Source organism: Charadrius vociferus, unplaced genomic scaffold (genome assembly GCF_000708025.1).
Source record: "Charadrius vociferus isolate BGI_N301 unplaced genomic scaffold, ASM70802v2 scaffold472, whole genome shotgun sequence".
Lineage (NCBI taxonomy): Eukaryota > Metazoa > Chordata > Aves > Charadriiformes > Charadriidae > Charadrius > Charadrius vociferus.
In genome coordinates this window covers 8,352,553-8,371,280 of record NW_009647735.1, presented here as the reverse complement: position 1 = coordinate 8,371,280, position 18,728 = coordinate 8,352,553, and the positions used below count along the sequence as shown (strand labels likewise).

Sequence of the window (18,728 nt, the reverse complement as noted above, 5' to 3'; positions counted from 1 at the left end):
TGCCCCGAGAAGCTGTGGCTGCCCCATCCCTGGAGGTGTTCAAGGCCAGGTTGGACGGGGCTTGGAGCAACCTGGGCTGGTGGGAGGTGTCCCTGCCCAGGGCAGGGGGTGGCACTGGATGGTCTTTAAGGTCCCTTCCAACCTAAACCATTCTGTGATTCTATGATTCTCCCACCACGGCTGCGGCGCTAACACGGCAGAAAGGCGGGGGAGGTTTCTTTCAGGACTGTGTGAGCAGTGAAGCAAAGTTTCCAGAGAGCGATGAAGAGGGAACCGCGTCAGATATCTGAGCTAATCCATGCTGGATTCCTGCAGCATGGAAAAGAGCCATTTTGAATGCCAAACCCTCTGGGGCAGGAGGCGTGTTTTCCCCTGCCAAGAGTAAGAGCTTCTATGTGGACAGGCATGGCAGAGTGGGTGCTCGGCGAGAGGCTGTGCAGAAATCGCTGTGCCCAGAGGCTTTGCATGGCATCCAGGCATCGCTCGCATTAGTAAAACGGGCCTTAATTGCACAGAGGCTCTGTGCTCTCCTCCATTAGAGAGATACTGGGATGGCGTTGGTGCTGCTGGGATGCAGTCCTGGGAAACACGGCGTGAAAGGGACCCGCCTTGCATTTCTGAAGTGCTGCGGGGAAAAGCTTTCATCTCGGTTTTGCTTTCTGAACATATGAAAAGCTCACCAGTCGTGCACCTGGGAGAGAGGGATGGCCTCTGCTCGGTGGGGCTGGTCCCGTGGGTGAGAGAAGCCAGAGGCAGCCTAAGAGAGGCGACTGCCCTCGCTGCTCCAGCCCAATGGACCGTCCAGCTGCGCTACAGACCCTGGATTTTTGTTCTCTTTTTACTATGTACCAGAGTATGGCAAAAAAAAGAAAGAATTTTTTTTTTTTCAATTCCTTGATTTATTTTATTTTTTTTTTAAAGACGCTGGTGCATGAGAAGATTTCACTGCACAAAGAATTTTTCTGCAACATTTCAGAAAAACATTAAAACAAGCTTAAAATATGACCATCCCCAAATAGCTCTTGCCTGGGGCCGTTACCTCCTCTCATGACAAGTGCCTCCCCAGGGACCCAGCACCAGCGCCACCTCACTATGGGAGATGCTCAGATGCCATTAAAGCAAAACCCTGACTCATATTTGCTGCAAAGGACTCGAAAACATTCCTTAATGCGTCCCAGAGCCAAAGGTACAGGACAGAAACCCGTTGGTGTGATTGTTTTTGGAAGAGCAATATTGTCTTGGCTTATCTGACGTGTCATAGGCAATATCGGGCTGTTTGGGTGCTTGGTGGTGCGACAGTTTACCCCGTGGCGTTATGTGGTGCTGAGATTTGATGCTCATTTTGGACTTATTTTCTCAAGCTGCAGGTTTTGCTGTCTTCTGCGCGAGACCTTGTCCTGGTCTCATGTTTGACTCGGGGAGCATGCTATGTGGATAGTCCATCCCAGCAAAACCATTCAACGCGGGGGGGTGAAGTTTGATGCCAATGGGGAAGCGACTGACGTTCCTCTCCCGAGGGTGGAGAGCCCAAAGGTGCCATCCTGCGAGGGTGTCATCGCCAGCGGCATGTGCCATCACGAGGCTGCCGGCGGCGTTTCACCAACACTGTCCTTGGCGTGGCACGGTCGAGATCCAAACCAAGGCAAAGCTGATCTATCCGAACTCGCTTCCCCTTTTATTACAACCACTCCTATATGGAGTCACGGGTTTGCTTTTGGTGTAAAGTTTGGCTTTCAGAACTGCAGTGCTAAGTGCCTGGCTCTTGCGTGTGAAATCCGGAGTCTGGGGCTGCGCAGCTGAGGTGACATGTGCCTACTTCAGAAGTTGCCCTTGTGTTTCTCTCACTCTTTTTTTTTTTTTTTTTTTTAAGTTGTTTTCCGGACTTGTAACACAGGCAGAAGTAGTCCAATAGCAAATGTAATGGCGTTCTCCTAATAGTTTTCACTCGTGACCCCAGGGATTTTGGAGAAGTTCTTGCTTCCCAGAAATGTGAGAACAAAACCAGGCCCCAGATGTTTTGAGCCTTCGCCTGTGGCTGAGGTGTGATTTATGGAGAGGGCTTTCCTGCCTTTCCAGAGGGATTCTCTTCCTTCCACAGGGCGAGATTCCTGTGCTGGAGGCTGTAGCAGCCGCCTTGCTCTCATCTCTCCAGAGAGAGCGCAACTCCATCAGCTCCTCCAGCAAAACCAGCTTCGAGCTGAGCAGAGCCGGAGTAGGAGGCCGTATTTCTCAGCTTTATGGATGAGCTGCTCATACATAAAGACGCTGAAGCCTGCAGCTGTTAAAGCTGTGGCCTGTCCAGGAGGATTTCGTGGTCCATTAAGAAATTGGAGACTGCGCTCGGACCAGAGCAGCGCAGCGCTTTGTTTCTTCCCGTAGCTTATTACCAGGCACAAATAACTTAACCCCTTGTTTCCCTCTCTGTCAAACATGACAGCGGTGGTTCCCCGCGTCATATCAGTGCTGAATTAATGAGTGGTCCATTGCTAACACGGTAACGGTTTGAAATTGTCGGGCTAAATTAAACGCGAGATGTTAGTTATTTTATGTATTACATATGTGTAATTTTTTTCATCTTCTATATTTCCTGCAGGAAAAACCCAAAGTGGTTGAACCCTTGGACTATGAGAACGTGATCCTTCAACGCAAAGTTCAGATCTACAGTGATCCCCTCCGGGACCTGCTGATATTTCCGATCGAAGACGTATCTGTGAGTTTGCACTGGCTATTGCTCACGTTTGAGGCTCACTCATCGCCAGTCCTGCTTGCCTTGGAAAATCTCCACTGTGTTGATTTTGGCTGCATTACTGACACAGAAAACCAAAATGCCCCACCACATTTATTTAAAGCCAGCGTCAAGCCCTGAAGACCCAATTTGCTCTGAAATCGTGTTCTCCTTCTCCCTGCAGATCTCAGTCATCGGCCGACAGAGAAGGACTGTCCAGTCCACAGTGCCAGAAGATGCTCTAAAGAAAGCTCAGAGTCTCTTCGTCAAAGAGGTAGGGGCCAAAGGCTGCGCAACGCCTGCCTGCGCCACATCCTCCCTTAAGGAAGATGCTCTGCTGCAGCTCCGGGGCTGCGAGGTTGCAGATCACTTAGTTTTACCCGCGCCGGTCACAGGCAGGTTGGCCACACGTGATGGTTCTCACACGTGGCTCCTGCGTGGGGCTCCTTCCCAGCGGGTTTTGTACGCAGTAGCTAAGGCACGTGGCTTTGCACGCCCTGCCTGAGCGGCAGGGAGCATCCCGAGTGCCGGGGCTTTGTTCGGAGCAGTGCCGCTCTCTAGGACCATTCCCTCCCAAGTGTAGCGGGACTAAATGCCAAGCGATGGTCAATGTGGAGTTAGAGGCGCTACATTGCCGAGGGCAGAAAATCGGTACTTTCTGGAAAACAGTTCCCTCCCAAATCACTACTCCTTTTTTTAAAGCCTTGGAGTGATGTAAATACAAAATCAGTAGCTGTGTGGCAGGCCAGATGCTGTGTGATTATTTTTTTTGTCTCTGTGCTGAAAAGGTTCATTATGAAATTCTGGATTGCAATGCAAAAAAAAAAAGGCGAAGCGGCCTTATCCCGACCCTTTCCACTTGCACTTACCTCACCCGGCAGTCCGTAACCTTTCAGACTCGTGCGTGGTTTTATTTGGCTTGGTGTCGCTTTCCAAGAGCTGTATTGTTTTCCTTTCAGTGTATTAAAACCTACAGCTCAGACTGGCACGTGGTAAACTACAAGTATGAGGAATACTCAGGGGACTTTCGGATGTTGCCATGGTAAGTGTCGCGCTCCCTTGGACTACTAATACATGGTCACGGGGCTGTGGTTTGCTCAGGCGTAAGAGAACGAGCCTACCCTTTTTCCCCATGCCTGTCCCACAAGCGGCGTCCCCTCCAGAGGGATGTCACCCTGAAGGTTGGAGAGCCAGAGGTTGGTGTTATCACACCCTCATCACTCCGCTGTGCCAGGGTGATGCTGACAGTACTGCCAGCATGGCTCGTTACTCTCCATCCCATCCACCAGCGTGGGTATCCACCAGCCCCCTCCGTTTAGGACGAGGTCAGACTACAGCCTGGGCACGTGGCGGGATGAATAGCGTTGGCAGCGTCTGCTCCTCCCGAATCGGGAGCCCCGTTCTCCCTTGCGGGCTGATGTTCTCTGTGTGCTGGAAGCGCCGTTCCTGTGCTGAGCAGATCCTCTCGGTGCCCGCTGTCGCTGAGATGTTGTTTTACAACTTCAGCCCAGAGGTGTCGTATCACTGTTCATGCTGGCAGTGCCGCTGGGTTCTGTGCTCCGAAACGCCATGCTGTGCCAGTGGTTCCAGCCCCAAAGTAATGTGGTTTTTTTTCAGACAGGCGTATACGTCTCGGATTTCTGCTGGATTGTTGTTTTCTCGGCGGTGGCGCCTGCTCTGCTCTTGCTCTCTGTGCTCCGTGCGTGTCTGCACCACGGTTCAGACTGCACATGTGCTTTTTAGGATGCTTTTCCTGGTTAATTGGCTGAAGTGGGTCTGTTCTGAAGATCTCGCAGGGATGTGAAGCAGCAACAGGGCAGCACCATGGATAAAATCATATTAAAATTTGTGAATAACCTTGCAGTCTGATCTTCCTTCTTTTTTAGCGAGATGGAAGATACACTGGCCTGCTGCATCTCTGTGCTGCATAAATGCAAGTCAGCAAAAACTGCAGAATGAGACAGCTAACACGGAGAAAGCTAATTACATGCCGCTTGTGCTTAATTTCCACGAAACGCACTCGGAAGTTAGCTTTCTCCAGCTGTAAGGGGCTGTAGGTCCCTTGAAATCCATCTTCTGTAGGAGGGCAGTTCTGTGCTCTGTAGTCTGCAGTTTGGCTGCTGCTTCTGGACCCAGCATCAGCTGCTGGCTGGGAGGGCACTCGTGTTCCAGTCATTAAAAATGAAACTGTGTTGTGATTTCAGCAAATCCTTTAGGCCAGACAAGATTCCAAGCCACGTGTTTGAAATTGATGAAGACTTTGAAAAGGACGAGGTAAGGAGATTTTGGTTTTTTACATATTCCTCTCTAAGACCTGTTAAAAAGCAGATTTTGCGAGGCAAAGTCAGAATTCACTTCCCGGGAATGGTTTTGTGGTGAGATGCTTTGTACTGTGAAGATGGGACCAAAACTCAGGCAGTGATTTATTTCAAAGTATGACAAGTTAATCTCTTGGAGCCACAGGGTCTCCTAAATTATCTGGAAGATTAGACATAATATTTCTCGTGGCTTTTTTACTTGAAATGCTGCAGCAGCAGAAGAGGAAAAAAAGGAAGCCAAACCTGGTGGTCATTTTGGATGATGCAGATGCCACGTTTCCCCGCACATATCACATTTGCTATGGAAGGGGAGGATGGCATTCTTCTGTCTCAAGTACCACGTGCAGCTTAATTCACACACACGACATTCAGAAGTTTTAGTTTACGGTGGGAAGAGTTTTCCCAGCTGTTTAAAATCCGCACAGCACCACGATTCTGCTGGGGAGGACCTGACAGAGGAAAAGGGGAGTTTGTTTCTTGCAGAGCTGAAGATTTGAAGGGGCTGTTTCATGCACATTTCTCATAGTTGCTGTGAATGTCCCAGCGCACCTCAGGTCTGGACTGAGATGGCTTTTTCCTAAATGGAAATGTATTTTCAAGTTTGGCCTTTTTTTTTTTTCTTTTTTTTTTTTCCATCTGCATTGTCGGTTGGCATTACATTGTTCACTTGAGCTGTTACCTCTTTAATAATATCTAATTTGGGCTGGAGACAGAGCTGTGCAGTGTGTTTATCAGCGTGCTTTCTGAAAAAAAAGCAAAGGGACAAAAAAATGCTAGCAAAATTTGGTGGAGACCTTTTTTCTTCCAGCCAGTGCCCCAAATACTCAAATAAGTGAAGTTTCTGATGTTGGTTATGGAATAGCGGTCCAAGTGCTTTGGCAGATCTTTTGGCATGGCCATATCTAAAGGATTCTGTTGCGGTTCCGTGACAGAGCATTTGCGTTAGAATTATGTAATGGAAATTCAAGTAAAAGAAATCTCTTGATGAGAAAAGGCGAGCCATTATAAAGGAGAAATCATGGGTTGTTTTACCCGGGGAAATAAAGCACCAGAAAAATGTACTTTGTCATTGGAAGTTTGACAAGGAAAGAGCGCAAACCTGCTGTTTGGGATGCAGGAGACGATATAAACCAGACAGTCTGGGTCCGCCTCTGCTGCTGAGTCACTGGCAGTCCCAGGGCGAGGTTTTTTCCATCCATCTGGATTCTCATTTCCCTCCCGCCCCAGTGGAGGTCACAGTTAGGCAGGGATGGAGAGCCGATCGCCCTTTCTGCGCCCGCCGGAGAGGAGCGGAGCTGGAAGTCGCGGCTGGTGTGCCAAGAACAGCCTGGTTGGGTCACTTGAAACTTTCTGTTTTGATAAATGTGAAACCAGTCAGTTACATTGCAGCTATTGGGATTTGGGGGGTTTTGCCCAAATTTGAAACGGAGTTGATTTATACAAAAGGAAATGACAAAATGAACCCGGAGTTCTGCATTTTGCAACTTCCTAAACAGACCGTTTTGAAAATTTCCTTCTTCCTCAGGTTTTTGAAATACCGTGTAAGAACCAACATGCATTTCCTCATTGCAGAATCGCCGGGCAGCTCTGTCGGCGTAGGCGTAATCTTTCTTTTTTAAAGGTGACCCAAACTAGCCTGCTTTGCCTCTTTCTTGGAAAGAGATAACCCTGACTTTTTTTGTGATAATACTGTACGTGTAGCTGTAGATGTTACGTGTACGTTCTACACATTCCCCTATTGCTGTAGTTAAAACAGTATTGCTTTCCAGGGTGGACGTATCCCTTGTGTCCAAGGGGAATTTTTGCATGGGAGGCAGTTCACCTGATCTCCTCTTTTTCCGCTCTTTCTCTCTTTTTCAGGATTCCTCGTCCCTCTGCTCCCAGAAGGGGGGGGTGATAAAGCAAGGCTGGCTGCACAAGGCAAACGTAAACAGCACCATCACCGTTACCATGAAGGTGAGTTTGATCCGGTGTGATGCTAATGGCGAACGAGGCACGAGGTTTAAGTTCAGGCCACATCTCTAAAGCCAGCGGGAGTGCAGCGGGTGGGTTTGGGTTGGGATTTGGATGGGCATCCGTCCCTCGTGGAGAGTATCCCAAAGGTGGGCTGGAAAACCCAGTCCGGCAACAGCCTTTGACCCTTCCCTCCCCAGAATACAAGACCGACGTGCTCCAAATCCTGCCGGGCAAGGTGGGCAAAAAGGGGAAGCGTGTTTTAGTAAACCAAGATTGTTTTCTGGATGAGCAGCTGAGGCCCAGAAGAGGAAGGCAATCTAAATAACTAAAACAGCTGCCCTGCAAAGACGACTTTCTGAATCGATAGTTTCCTTGCTGGTACGAAATATGTACGGAGGCGAGATTTAAAAGTCTTTGCTTTAAAAGCAGGGGTGATATCCCTGAGGAGGTGGAGCATTACTGACCAAGAAGCAGCAGCTGCATTGTCTCCTGTTCTCCACCAGACGTAATCCGGCGTGACATTGCTTAGATTTTGCAGTGGAGGTTTTTAATAGTTCCAGCACAGGTTTTTGCTGTGGCGATGAGCCCATCTGCTGTTCAACCACGCAGCTGCCTCGGTACAGCATAGAGAGAATATTCGGGAGTTACGCTCCACTGCGCAGCTGAAGGATGGCTGCAGCGGTATTAGCAAATCTCAAAAAGCTCCGTTGTTCGGAGGCTCGATTCAACGAGTTGTACTTTCATAACTGGAATAGGACAATTCATAGGGGTAGTTTTAATTTGAGTTTTAAATCTCTTCATGTGATCTTGAAGGCGATAGACAGGATGGGGTTTTCTGATCCTCTGCTTTTCCAAGCCGCGAGGTTGAAGCCATTTCTGCTCCTGTAACTTCTGGAGGAGGTATCATACATGCTCAAAGCAGTTAGTTGGGTCCATTCTTGACTGAGCCTTTTGTGGTATTGTCGGCCTCGGTGCCCAGCACCGCAGACCCACCTTTCAGAGATGTTCTCTGAACTGCACTGATTTCAGTTCCATTAATAAGATCCACAGTCTCTCATGAAACTCAGAAATTAAAGTACTGAAAACCAGTAGCCATTTTCTGAGCTGGTCCTGGTCACTTCTGTGTCTTAGGAAACACCTCCTAAGGCAGGTGCAAGAATTGTGAGGACTTTGGACGTCTTCAGCCTTACCACCGCTTGGAGAGGCGGCTGTGCTATCACAGAAGCCGCTGTGTCCGTCTTTTGAGCACCAGTTCTTTCACCGCTGTGACGTGCTGAGCTGTCAGTACCTCACGCTGTTGTTAAGCGTGTGCAGAGTGTATTTTGTGGAGAGCCAGCCCACGAGCAAGCTGTAATTAGGCTACAGCTGCCAACCTTTATTTGAGAGTAGCCCGTCCTTTGCAGAGAACTCCCCTGCTTTGGGAAGTTCTTGCTCTCTGCGTTGCAGCGTGTGGGTGTGCTGCGTTACAACCACGGTGTCAGGATTTTTCTCTCTTTCTTTCTTTTATCTCTGCCCAAATGGACTTCCCCAATTTTCTAGCCGTCCCTCGGCAATCGCTGTGCTCACCAACGGCGTCTGTAGCCTGATCTGAGGGGATGTTCCCTCTGCTCCCGGGTTTATTCATGTCAAAGCATCGTAGTCTTCTGACAATTATTTCTGACAGCAGTGCTTACAAGGGGACCAGATCATAGGAACACTGCTTGCTGCTTGCTTCTGCATTTTCTTTTGAACAGAACTCAGAAGATGCAAATGGCTTAGCATGAAATCCCATACCCACCAGGGATATCAACCCTGTAATATCTAGAGAGAGATCTGTCATGGGTTTCTGTAGCATCCACTGCCAAAGCTTCTGAGATTGATTCAGCGCAGCACTAAATCAGTGTTTAAACTGGCTTAACGCTCAGCACACTGAGATTTCCATGCATTTTTATGCTTTGTTGAACTAAAGGTTTAGTAAAATCTTATGAAACCGAAAGCTCGACAACCCTTGGAGTATCTCTGCAGCTAACGACTCATCTAAATGATGCCAGAAGTTCCCTTGCAGAGGGCTTGGGTTACTGCTCGGAGCACAATGCTCCCTTCCAGTTTTGTGTGAGTAAGCGAGTGGGTTTATTGAACGTTTGCTAGTGTCAGAAATGATGGGAGCAGGAGATCAGTAGGAGTCTTCCATCTGGGATGAAAAATCCTGTGCTTATTCGCAGATCTCCCAGATATGCAGAACAGGGGAAATACTGACAGTGCCGCTTGCCCTGGCTTCCTTCGTGATTCTCCTAACACAGATATCTAGCAACTGTGAAATGCCCCCTGCTCCTTACAGACCTGTCAGCATATGGTGCTGCCGTGATTGCTGCCAAAATGGTCTCCTGACTTATAGTCCAGTGCTTATTGGCGGACAAACGTCAAGGAAGGGGTTCTGAGATACTGGAGAGCTGGTGTTTTTTCTATTTAATTAACACACAGGCTTCGTAAAAAACCCAATAGCTCAAACATAGGAACACTTTTCCCAAACTTACTGCTTTGAGGTGAGAAATGAACACTAAGCCAAAGCCAGTTCATGAAAATAGGTTTATATAAATAAAAACCAACAAAACAAAACCCATACAAACTACTAAGCAGTTGAATGGATTACCGTGTCCCTTGGCTTACATTTGAGTATTAGGAATTTCCACGTCTGTTCCAAAGTCTTCTGGAGAATTGCTTTGTAATTCTAACCGAGTGCTTTATCAAAAAGGCTCTGGAAATACCTGCTCTAGGGTGGGGTGAATCCTCAAGTGATATGCTGAGCTGAATGTACCGTGCAGCATTACTTTGTAAAGATAAATGAGGCTGGAGCCAGCTGAGAGATGAGCTGGGAGCCCTGGGGCTTGGCTTTAGATGGGCAAACTTATAATAACAACAAGGACATTAAAATTAAAGAAGCTGACGAAATCTCTCTTTACAAAAACAAGTCATACTCAAAGGGGTGAGTCTGCAACACTCCAGGGTCATCAGTGTTGCTTGTTATGGTATTTTCTCAACATCAGGAGGGCAGATACTGAAACTGAGACTGTGGTTTGTGATACACAACGGAGTGGACACTTACACAACTTTGGTTTTTGCAGGTATTCAAGAGGAGGTATTTCTACTTGTCACAACTCACAGATGGCTCCTATATTCTTAATTCCTACAAAGATGAGAAAATTTCCAAAGAATCCAAAGGCTGTATTTTCTTGGACGCTTGCAATGACGTTGTTCAGGTAGGTGTGCTTTCTGCGTGGCTGTACCTGAGCTTGCGCACTGCCGGCTCCGAGACAGAAATGCTCTCTCAAGGGCTGTGCCAGCGAGGGGTGAAGGCATGGATTTCCAAACTAGCCCAGAGCCGGTTTGCTCTGTCAGCCAGTCTGATTAAAAGGCAGGCCAGAAGTTTCCTAAAGGTGCCCTGCTTTTGGCCAGGAAGACAGCAAGTGGAAGAGCTGCTGTCAGAGTAACGTGGAAGCGTTTCATCGTTACCTCATCTGCTGTCTCCTTGCTCTGTTCCTCTCCTTTACCCCGTTATCGCAGGGCAGGTGCCTTCCAAGACACCGTGAGGGCTGGAGCCAGTAAGTAATTGATGTGACTTTGTCTTGGACACCTTCCTCCTCTCTCCGCTGCTCACACCAGCTTCTTGTTTCTTAAGTTATGTCCCAATAGGTCCGTGCAAACATGCAGCCCTTTGGGACTCATGACTTGCAGAGAGCTCGTAAGGTTTTAGGACCTTTAGATATTGTTACAGGGCTTAAACCCGGGTTTGCTTTGTTGCGCCGAGAGTGGATTGCTGCTGTGCCTTCTGCCGTTGCTGTCTCTGCAGAAGCTTCAAGCACCGCCTGTGGTGGAGCTGGTACAGGGCAGTTTGAATTACTCCAGCGGTTTGCTTCAGCACGGCTGAGTCAGAGCTGTGTGTTTCCGTTGATCTGTCTGAACACAGTAAAAGCAGCAGTGCACACGCCTCGGTGATGTACAGGAGGTGCTTCCCAAGTTGCACCAGATTTGCCTTGGCTTCGCGTTGGAAAATGCTCTTTAAGGGCCAGCGGAGCTCAGAGAAGTTGCGTTGAAGCACTTGCTTTTAAGATAGACGCCTGTAAGTGTCCTGGAGCGCAGCGTTACTTACTGCGTCCAACTAATCCAGTTCCTGGCTTCTCTGGGTAAACCTTCAAGGTGTAACGACACCAGAAGGAGCTTGCTCCTGCTCCTCAGTGCAGTGCCCGTGGTTCAGTCTGCCTTTCGTCCGCTCGCAGAGTAGCTGGCGGCCGTGGAGCTGGCACCGTGTTGGTGACTCTGGCTGAGAAGCCTTCCATCGTCTCACGTATCACAAAGGGAACCTGAAAAATATGTATTTCGTTTTGCTTCTGTGTTCTAAATAACAAATGTTTGCCTCTGTGTGGCAGATCACAACTTGATCGCAGCCGTGACGCCCTTTGTGATCGCTGCAGGAGAGGCACTGTGGCAAGGAGGGGGCTTGCATTGCTGTGTGATTTATTTTCTTTTTTTCCCCCCTGTCATGATATTTCAGTTCAGGATACTTTCACAGAGAGGACCCGTGTGGCAGGTACTGTGCTGAGTCGTCGGGGAAAATGTAATACAAATCTCGATTTTTCTTGTTTGTTTGTTCAGTGCCCTAAAATGCGCCGTTACGCATTTGAACTCAAGACGATAGACAAGTACAGCCACTATCTGGCAGCTGAAACTGAGCAGGAGATGGAAGAGTGGCTGGTAACTCTGAGAAAGATCATACAGAGCAATACTGAGAGTTTGGTGCAAGAGAAGAAAGAGACGGTGGAATCTGCACAAGGTCAGTTTATAAATAAACACCTCCCTTCACCCTTTGCCGGCAGGATGCAAGCAGCGTGCCTGGAGAGGCGTGTGCTTTTCTTTCTGGATTAATAGCAAGAATTGTGGCTGACACATGATATCATGCAAAAGGGCTTAGTATAATGTAGACGATAGTCTGAGGAATAAAAGTGGAGGGAAACATGACCCTTCCTCTGGATGGGAAATCCATGGCAAAATTTCAAAACTCCTGGAAAATTGGCTCTGTGCTGAAGTTCTGCTTCGGAAAGACCTAGCGGGCTGTAATAGTACTCTCTGGTGCTAGTAACGTATGGAAAAATCTTCCTCCTGAGGAATGGAAAAGTCTCCGTAAACTGTTTCTCTGCTATTGTAAGCAAATACTGCAGGATGCTTTCTGGCAGAGCAGTGCTCCTGTGGTCGTTTTGAACATCTGGTTTTTGTGTCCTTGCAGATGATGAATCAAGCAGTCAGGGAAAATCGGAGAACATCCTGGAGAGCCTGGAGAGAAGCATGCACCCGGAGCTGATGAAGGTATCGTGGTTGCAGAGATGGCTCTCCCAGCCCGTAGCTAGTTCTCTCCACCGTGACTTAAAAACGGATTTGACACGTTCTGTGTCTTTGGCTCCGGGGGCTCTGGGCAGGCACCCGGCGCTGCTGGGGTCTCTGTTGTCTCCTCTGCCTGTCTCACGGATGGAGCTCCATGGTTTAAGGCGGCATGCTCCTCACCTGCGAGTGTGGGGCACTTATAAGGAAGAACTAGACCTAGAGTGAGCAAAGGGCCGTTATGGTCCATACTGCTCGTTCCTGCTCAGTCGGAGTGACCAGAGAGCGGAGGGGCAGTTCGGTGGAAGCCGCCTCCTATTTATGACCCAAAGCGTGGTCGCCTGCTTCTGTCCGCTTTCTCGTTTGGCAGAGCCACATCGCTTAACTGTCATCGCGCCGTGTTGGTGACTCTGGCTGAGAAGCCTTGCATCGTCTCACGTATCACAAAGGGAACCTGAAAAAATATGTATTATGTTTTGCATCTGTTCTTTCCAAATACCGAATGTTTTCCTCTGTGCGGCCGGGTGGTAACGTCACTGCTTTCCTTTGTCCTAGTATGGAAGAGAAACAGATCAGCTGAACAAACTGAGCAGAAATGACGGAAGACAAAACCTCTTTTCTTTTGACCCAGAAGTCCAGGTAAACATCCCCGTGTTTCCAAACGTGAGGTTTTGGTCCCTGTGAGAGCTCCCTGTGTGTCGGGCCTCCCCTGTTCCCTTGCATGGCCACAGCGTTTGCCTACAGAGAGAGCCTGTTTTTCCGTGAATTGGAGAATAAAAGTGCCACTTGTGTCCCTGTCACTGAGAGCTGAAGAAGTTGTCAATGCTCAGGTGATATCTCAAAGGGAGGACTCGCAGCAGCCCCACACATGGTCTCCCTCCAGCTTTGCTGGCTTCTGCGTGATGCACCTTGACGTTGGTGGCTCTCAAACCCACTATCTGGGCTTCTGGGAGGTCCTGATGGTGGGAGAAGCGGCCAAAGTGGTGTTGCGAGGACACTTGTGATGCTGCATGGGCTTAGCACATCTGGAGTAGGGAGCAGTGATGTTGAAGACCACCATAGGGGTTTACAGGGCGAGCCTCAGTGTTCAGGTTCAGGTTCAAATACAGAGAACATACAAAGAAACACCCCATGCTGTTCACGTCCACTGGAGTAGGGGTTCATCAGCTATTGGCTTGTTTTCTTCTTGGCTTTGATGTCTTCGCTGAGCTCTCTGCCAAGGTCCAGGTGTGGGATTTCAGTGGAACGCGCTGCAATTGTTAACACAGTTTTAGAGTACTGTTCCAAGTTACTTCGTAGTTTCTAGTTGTCCTTCTGGCATGCTTCGGCTTGTTCACACCTGTGAAAAAGAATATTCTGCCTTAACAAGGAAATGTAATTAGTCTTTAAAAGGTTTAGTTGTGCAAAATGAGCTTTTCTCTTGGTGCTTCTTTAAGAGGTCTTTAACAGGAAGAAGATGAGCATCCAGGAGGCTTTTCTTTTTTTTTTAATAAAGAGAAGCTTTGAGAAGTTTCCTATGTGCTAGTCAGGTAATAAAAAATGGAAATATTATTCAGTGCAGAGCATCTAAGGTATCTTTTTTTTTTTTTTATCTAACCAAAAGGTTAGGCCGAATTCAGTGCCCTCCCTTTATACCCAGAGCTCTTCATTCTGGTGTGGGTCAGTCGGACACTGGGCGTTCAGAGTCACTGCCCTATTCAGTACTGGGCTGTACGCACGCGCTTGTGTGCCTGGTGCTAAGGAAACTGGGAGCAGGAACATCTACCCACAACGTACTTTCCTCATCGAAAGGGAACAGGGGAAACAATGGGAAGACTTGCCCAGAATCGGATTAACAATTGCAGCCTATTTTCCTGAATTTACTTGATTGTGAGCTATCAGCGCCCTAACTTTGACATCGAGGGATGTGCTGGTATTTAGGGGTGTTTGGGAGCTCTGTGTCCCCAGTGACCAGTACGATGGGTATGGTGAGCGCTGAGGGTCTTTATCTGGCTGATGGTACTTTGGTCACGTACGTGTCTGCTCTCTGGGGAGGGCAGATGTTGAGGCACAGCGCAGGCACGGGTGTTCTGGATTAGGAAGGAGATAATTATAATCAAGGCTGTTTGGATTCCCAGCCGGCTCCGCAGACAGTCTTTGTTGTTTCTAACCACGCCGGTTATTGCTGTGCATCTAGAAATGCCTTCCACTTCGAGATGTTGTTCACGATCCCAACGGCGTGTGCCTTCTCTCTATTTCAGGCACAGGGACCATCTCTTAAACTAGTCACATCTTCAAAGTGGAAGATACTTTTCTGAGTGTAACGACGGCTTATGTTCCGCTTTCTTCCCCAAGCTCTAAGTGGTGTTTGGGAAGATCCCCAGGGTTACAGCAAAGCAGGAAGGAACTGAAATCATAACTGAGGTTTAGTTTTCTGTGCTCTACAAACCAGATTGCTAAAAATTGATACATCCCCATGAATTCATGTCTTGAATGCATTTGTGTAACATCACCAAATGGCACTCATTTGTGAATGTCTTGTAGCTTTTGAACCACTTCTAAAAAAAAAAAAAAAAAAATCAGTTAAGATAGTATTGGCTGTACTGTGATCCCTTAACATTATTCAGGGGTTTATTTTCTTCTTTTAATGAGACCAGATTTGTTTGTTTGCTGTTTAGAGGCTGGACTTCTCGGGGATCGAGCCAGACGTGAAGCCGTTTGAGGAAAAGTGCAGCAGGCGCTTCGTGGTGTGCTGCCAGGACTTCTCCCTCAACCTCCTGGCTCAGCTTGGCGACAGGTCGGAAGGAGGACCCACCAACGTAAGGGGAGCTCTGGCGTGTCCTGCTTTGTCTTCTTTCTCCTCACCAGCAAGAAAAACCCTCGGCAGATTAATCGGGGGGGATTAAAACATCCCATTTTGCCATGAGCTCCGATGGGACCTGGGCAGGCAGTGGCTGCTGGCCCCAGGTCATCGCAGGATTTGTCTGCCTTGGTGTTTTGGTGTTCCAAAAATGTGTCTGGGGACAGGGTCTGTCCTGACATGCCTCAGCCTGCCTGGAACTGGGACTGCTGGGAAACCAGCCGTTCAGAGGCACAGGGAATGGAGAGCGTGTGTCTGCCACGTTCCGGGCCCCTGTGAAAGTCCTGTTGGTAAATGATTAAGCTCCATCTCCAAACCACTCACTGCTGTGTTTGATTTCATTTCCCCTCATGACGAGGGCTTTCCCTCTTCTGAAACCTTCTTCTGACTCCCAGCCTAACTGTATTCACAGCCGCTTTATTGTATGCATTTGCTGTTGTGCCAAAGTTGTGCCTTAGCCTAAAAAGCTCCTCCTTGTGTTTTCTGAGCCTCCGCTGTCTGTAGACAGCTATTACATCTCTCCGCAGCCTTTGTTCTGCCAGGCGGAACAGACCAGGCTCCTCCAGCCTTTCCTCCCAGAACAGGCTCTCCGTTATCATGTCCTGCGCTTGCTCTGCCTGGGTCAGCCCGTCATGCAGAGGTGCCAGCGCAGCGGATAGCGTCACCGGGGAGGCAGCGGCACGGGCACTGGCCGGGCTCTGCTGGTGGTGCTTTGTCTGATGGCCGTTAGAATTGCGAAGGCTTTCTTGCGATGCTTTCACATTGGCTGCTCACAGGTAGCACACCGGGCTCGTTCTCCGCGCTGGCTCCCAGCGGATGAACGCATCGCTGATGCCAGAGATTCTCATTATTCACCCTTAATCAGGCCCAGAGTCAGACCTGATCAGGACGTTTTTAGCATTGATGTAATGCCTCCAAGTTATGTTGTAGCATCTCAGACGCACTACGCACTATCGTCAGGCCTTCACCTTTATCTTTCCACGGACGCATGCCTGCTAGGATCTTTGAGTTAAAAATACGTGGAATTGTTGCCATTTGCCTTGCGCTGTCAAGGTCGATAGCTACAAACGACTTGGCAGATTTTGCACATGCAGTTCCTCAGCGGTGTTTGTGTTTGAGCTCTGCTGGCTGGGAGAGCTACCTTTGCTCTGGTGCTGGCCGGCGTGAAGTGGCTGAGGAACGTCTTGAGTGTCTTGCAGTTGGGCCATCCAGAGCTGATGATTGACTTTGGACAATGAGTGAAGTGGTCCTTAGCATGTGAACATAAACACTCTTAAGCTGATTTCTTTCTCGTTGCAAAGGGTAAACAGCTCTAACTTATGGATTGGGGTCATCTTTTCTTCCGAACGTCATAGTTTATCATTAATATAAAAAACCCCTGTGGATTTCATTCTTTGTACTTCATTGATGGTTTTGAAGTAGCTTTGGTCAAATTGACTAGACCAATGCGCAAGAAGATGCAGGGAAAAAAAAAGGTTTTGTGTATTTATAAAGCAAATAAGCATGGATTGTCTGTAAGAATTCTGTAAAACTCTGATGTACAAAACTAAATGAACAAACAGCTGCAGAAGGCAAACCTAGTAGGGACGGCAGTGCATGCTGATACTCTTGAGCCTGTACCTCGCTTTTTTTTTTTTTTGACACTTATATTCTATCAAATTTACAGGTCGAGCCCTTTTTCCTAAGCTTGGCGTTATTTGACCTGAAAAATAATTGCAAGATTTCAGCTGACTTCCACGTGGACTTGAACCCTCCGTCTGTCCGTGACATGCTGTTGGATAACTCCACAGCCGGAGCGGAGGGCACCAAAGGACTTTCGCCGGGCGAGAACCTTGTGCACGGGGTCCCCGAGTCTTGCCTGCGCTACATAAAACGGGTGAAGAACTGTCTTTCTCCTCATTCTGTATCTCTGTTGAGGCTGTGGCCATTCAGTGACGTTGCAATGTGTTGTTTTCCACTGTGTGGAGAAGCAGAAGTCAACTTTTCTCTTGAGCAGTGGGGTTTTGGTCAGTGTCTCAAGCCAGTTGCCATTTTGGGCTCAGTGGCAGCAACAGGCAAAGCACCAGGTAGAGTTTTTCAAGACACTCAAGTCTTGTGAGCCCCCATGGCCCATCCACAGCAACACCCAGAGCAGGGTCTGTGCGGGTTGTGGGAAGGGACAGCGAGACGATCAGGGCCAAAGGCAGTGGTGCAGGTAGGGTGTCCTGCTGTCTGACCGGCTACTGTCTATCTGTTTCAGGGGGTTTTCTCCGTGACCGACCCACATGTGGAGATCTTCCTGGTGGCCCGTGTGGAGAAGGTGCTGCAGGGCAGCATTACACACTGCGCAGAGCCATACATGAAAAACTCAGACCCGGGGAAGGTATTGGATGGGGCTGTGGGCCATGAGGTTGTCTGCTTAGTGATGCTGTCTGCTGCTGCAGCGAGTAGTGTAGTCTGAAACACGGGTTGTTTCTGCTGCTCTTTAGCTCCTTTCTGGCAAATACTGTTCTTCATCCGTTCTGCTACTTGTTCTGTTCCCAGGCTGGCTTCAGCTGGGCTCAGCCCTGGGAGATTCAATTCCTTCCCCTGGAAAGAGGCAGAGGATTTTCAGAAAGAGCCAAGCCGTTGGCGCAGGGGGACCTTTCCCCGTTACACTTCAACAAGGCAAAGCCTGGGCTGGCAGCAAAAAAGTGGAACGCTTCTTCCCCAGAGAAACGGGCTGCACTGCTACACGGTGCTACACAGTGTCTTGGACTGGTCCCAGCTCACTCCCGCTGGGAACAGCAATGTTTTAGTAGCAGCAGAACGTGGGCTTCACCCTTTATTCTGCTCACCCTGCCTCTCTCTTGCTCCATGCGGAGTGCCGTGATCATATGGGGGAACTTATGCAAAGGGTGGTCAGGGGGGGACGACCCTGGTGCCGTCGGCATCAGTCTGTGCTTGCCAGGTGGGGCTGCTGCTGCGGCCAGTCAAAATTAGTCCCTGGAAAATCAATGTATGGATCACCTGTGTAACATCATGTGCTGGCATTCCTTCGGCACACTTCATAAGTCTGTATAGGATGAGGCAATTGCAGCCAGTTTTGGAAAATAAACTGATACCCTTTGAAAAATAAAATACTAGTACCCTGGCAGTTTAATGCAGCATCAAGAGGAGATTTAATATGGCTGTGCCCACAACTTATTTGCTATTGCTTTGCAAAAGTAATAGATGTGCACGGTGTGAAGGGGCAGACAGGGATGTCTATCAGCTGCTTCGACAGTGGTTGCGCTGTGTGCCCGGGGAGCCGTGCGTCGCGAAGTATGGAGAGTTTCTTCTCCCTGGAGAGTGGAGCTCTCTTCGCTCCTTTTCCAGGGCAGCGCGGGAGCCGTGGGGGTCGCTAACCTTTCTTGTGTTTTGCAGACTGCCCAGAAGGTCCATAAGGTGGCCAAGCAGGTGTGCAGCCGTCTGGGGCAGTACAGGATGCCCTTCGGCTGGGCTGCCAGGTTAGTCACCCCGGGGGGCCCCTCGGCTGCGGCGGGGGGGGGCCCCGCGGCCCCCCGGTATGTGGGGCGCGGGG

At 49.0% G+C, this 18,728-nt stretch overlaps 1 protein-coding gene across 1 annotated transcript in view; it reads left to right on the top strand.

The window, feature by feature from the left end:
- Positions 1-18,728, top strand: part of DOCK11 (dedicator of cytokinesis 11) — a 71,056-nt gene that overhangs the window by 750 nt on the left and 51,578 nt on the right. Inside the window, 14 exon segments of the mRNA XM_009881801.1 lie at positions 2,077-2,212; positions 2,594-2,710; positions 2,910-2,999; positions 3,685-3,767; positions 4,930-4,999; positions 6,904-6,999; positions 10,101-10,235; positions 11,629-11,806; positions 12,257-12,336; positions 12,904-12,987; positions 15,006-15,146; positions 16,854-17,063; positions 17,427-17,549; positions 18,572-18,654. Coding sequence (XP_009880103.1) covers positions 2,077-2,212; positions 2,594-2,710; positions 2,910-2,999; positions 3,685-3,767; positions 4,930-4,999; positions 6,904-6,999; positions 10,101-10,235; positions 11,629-11,806; positions 12,257-12,336; positions 12,904-12,987; positions 15,006-15,146; positions 16,854-17,063; positions 17,427-17,549; positions 18,572-18,654 — 1,626 coding nt within the window.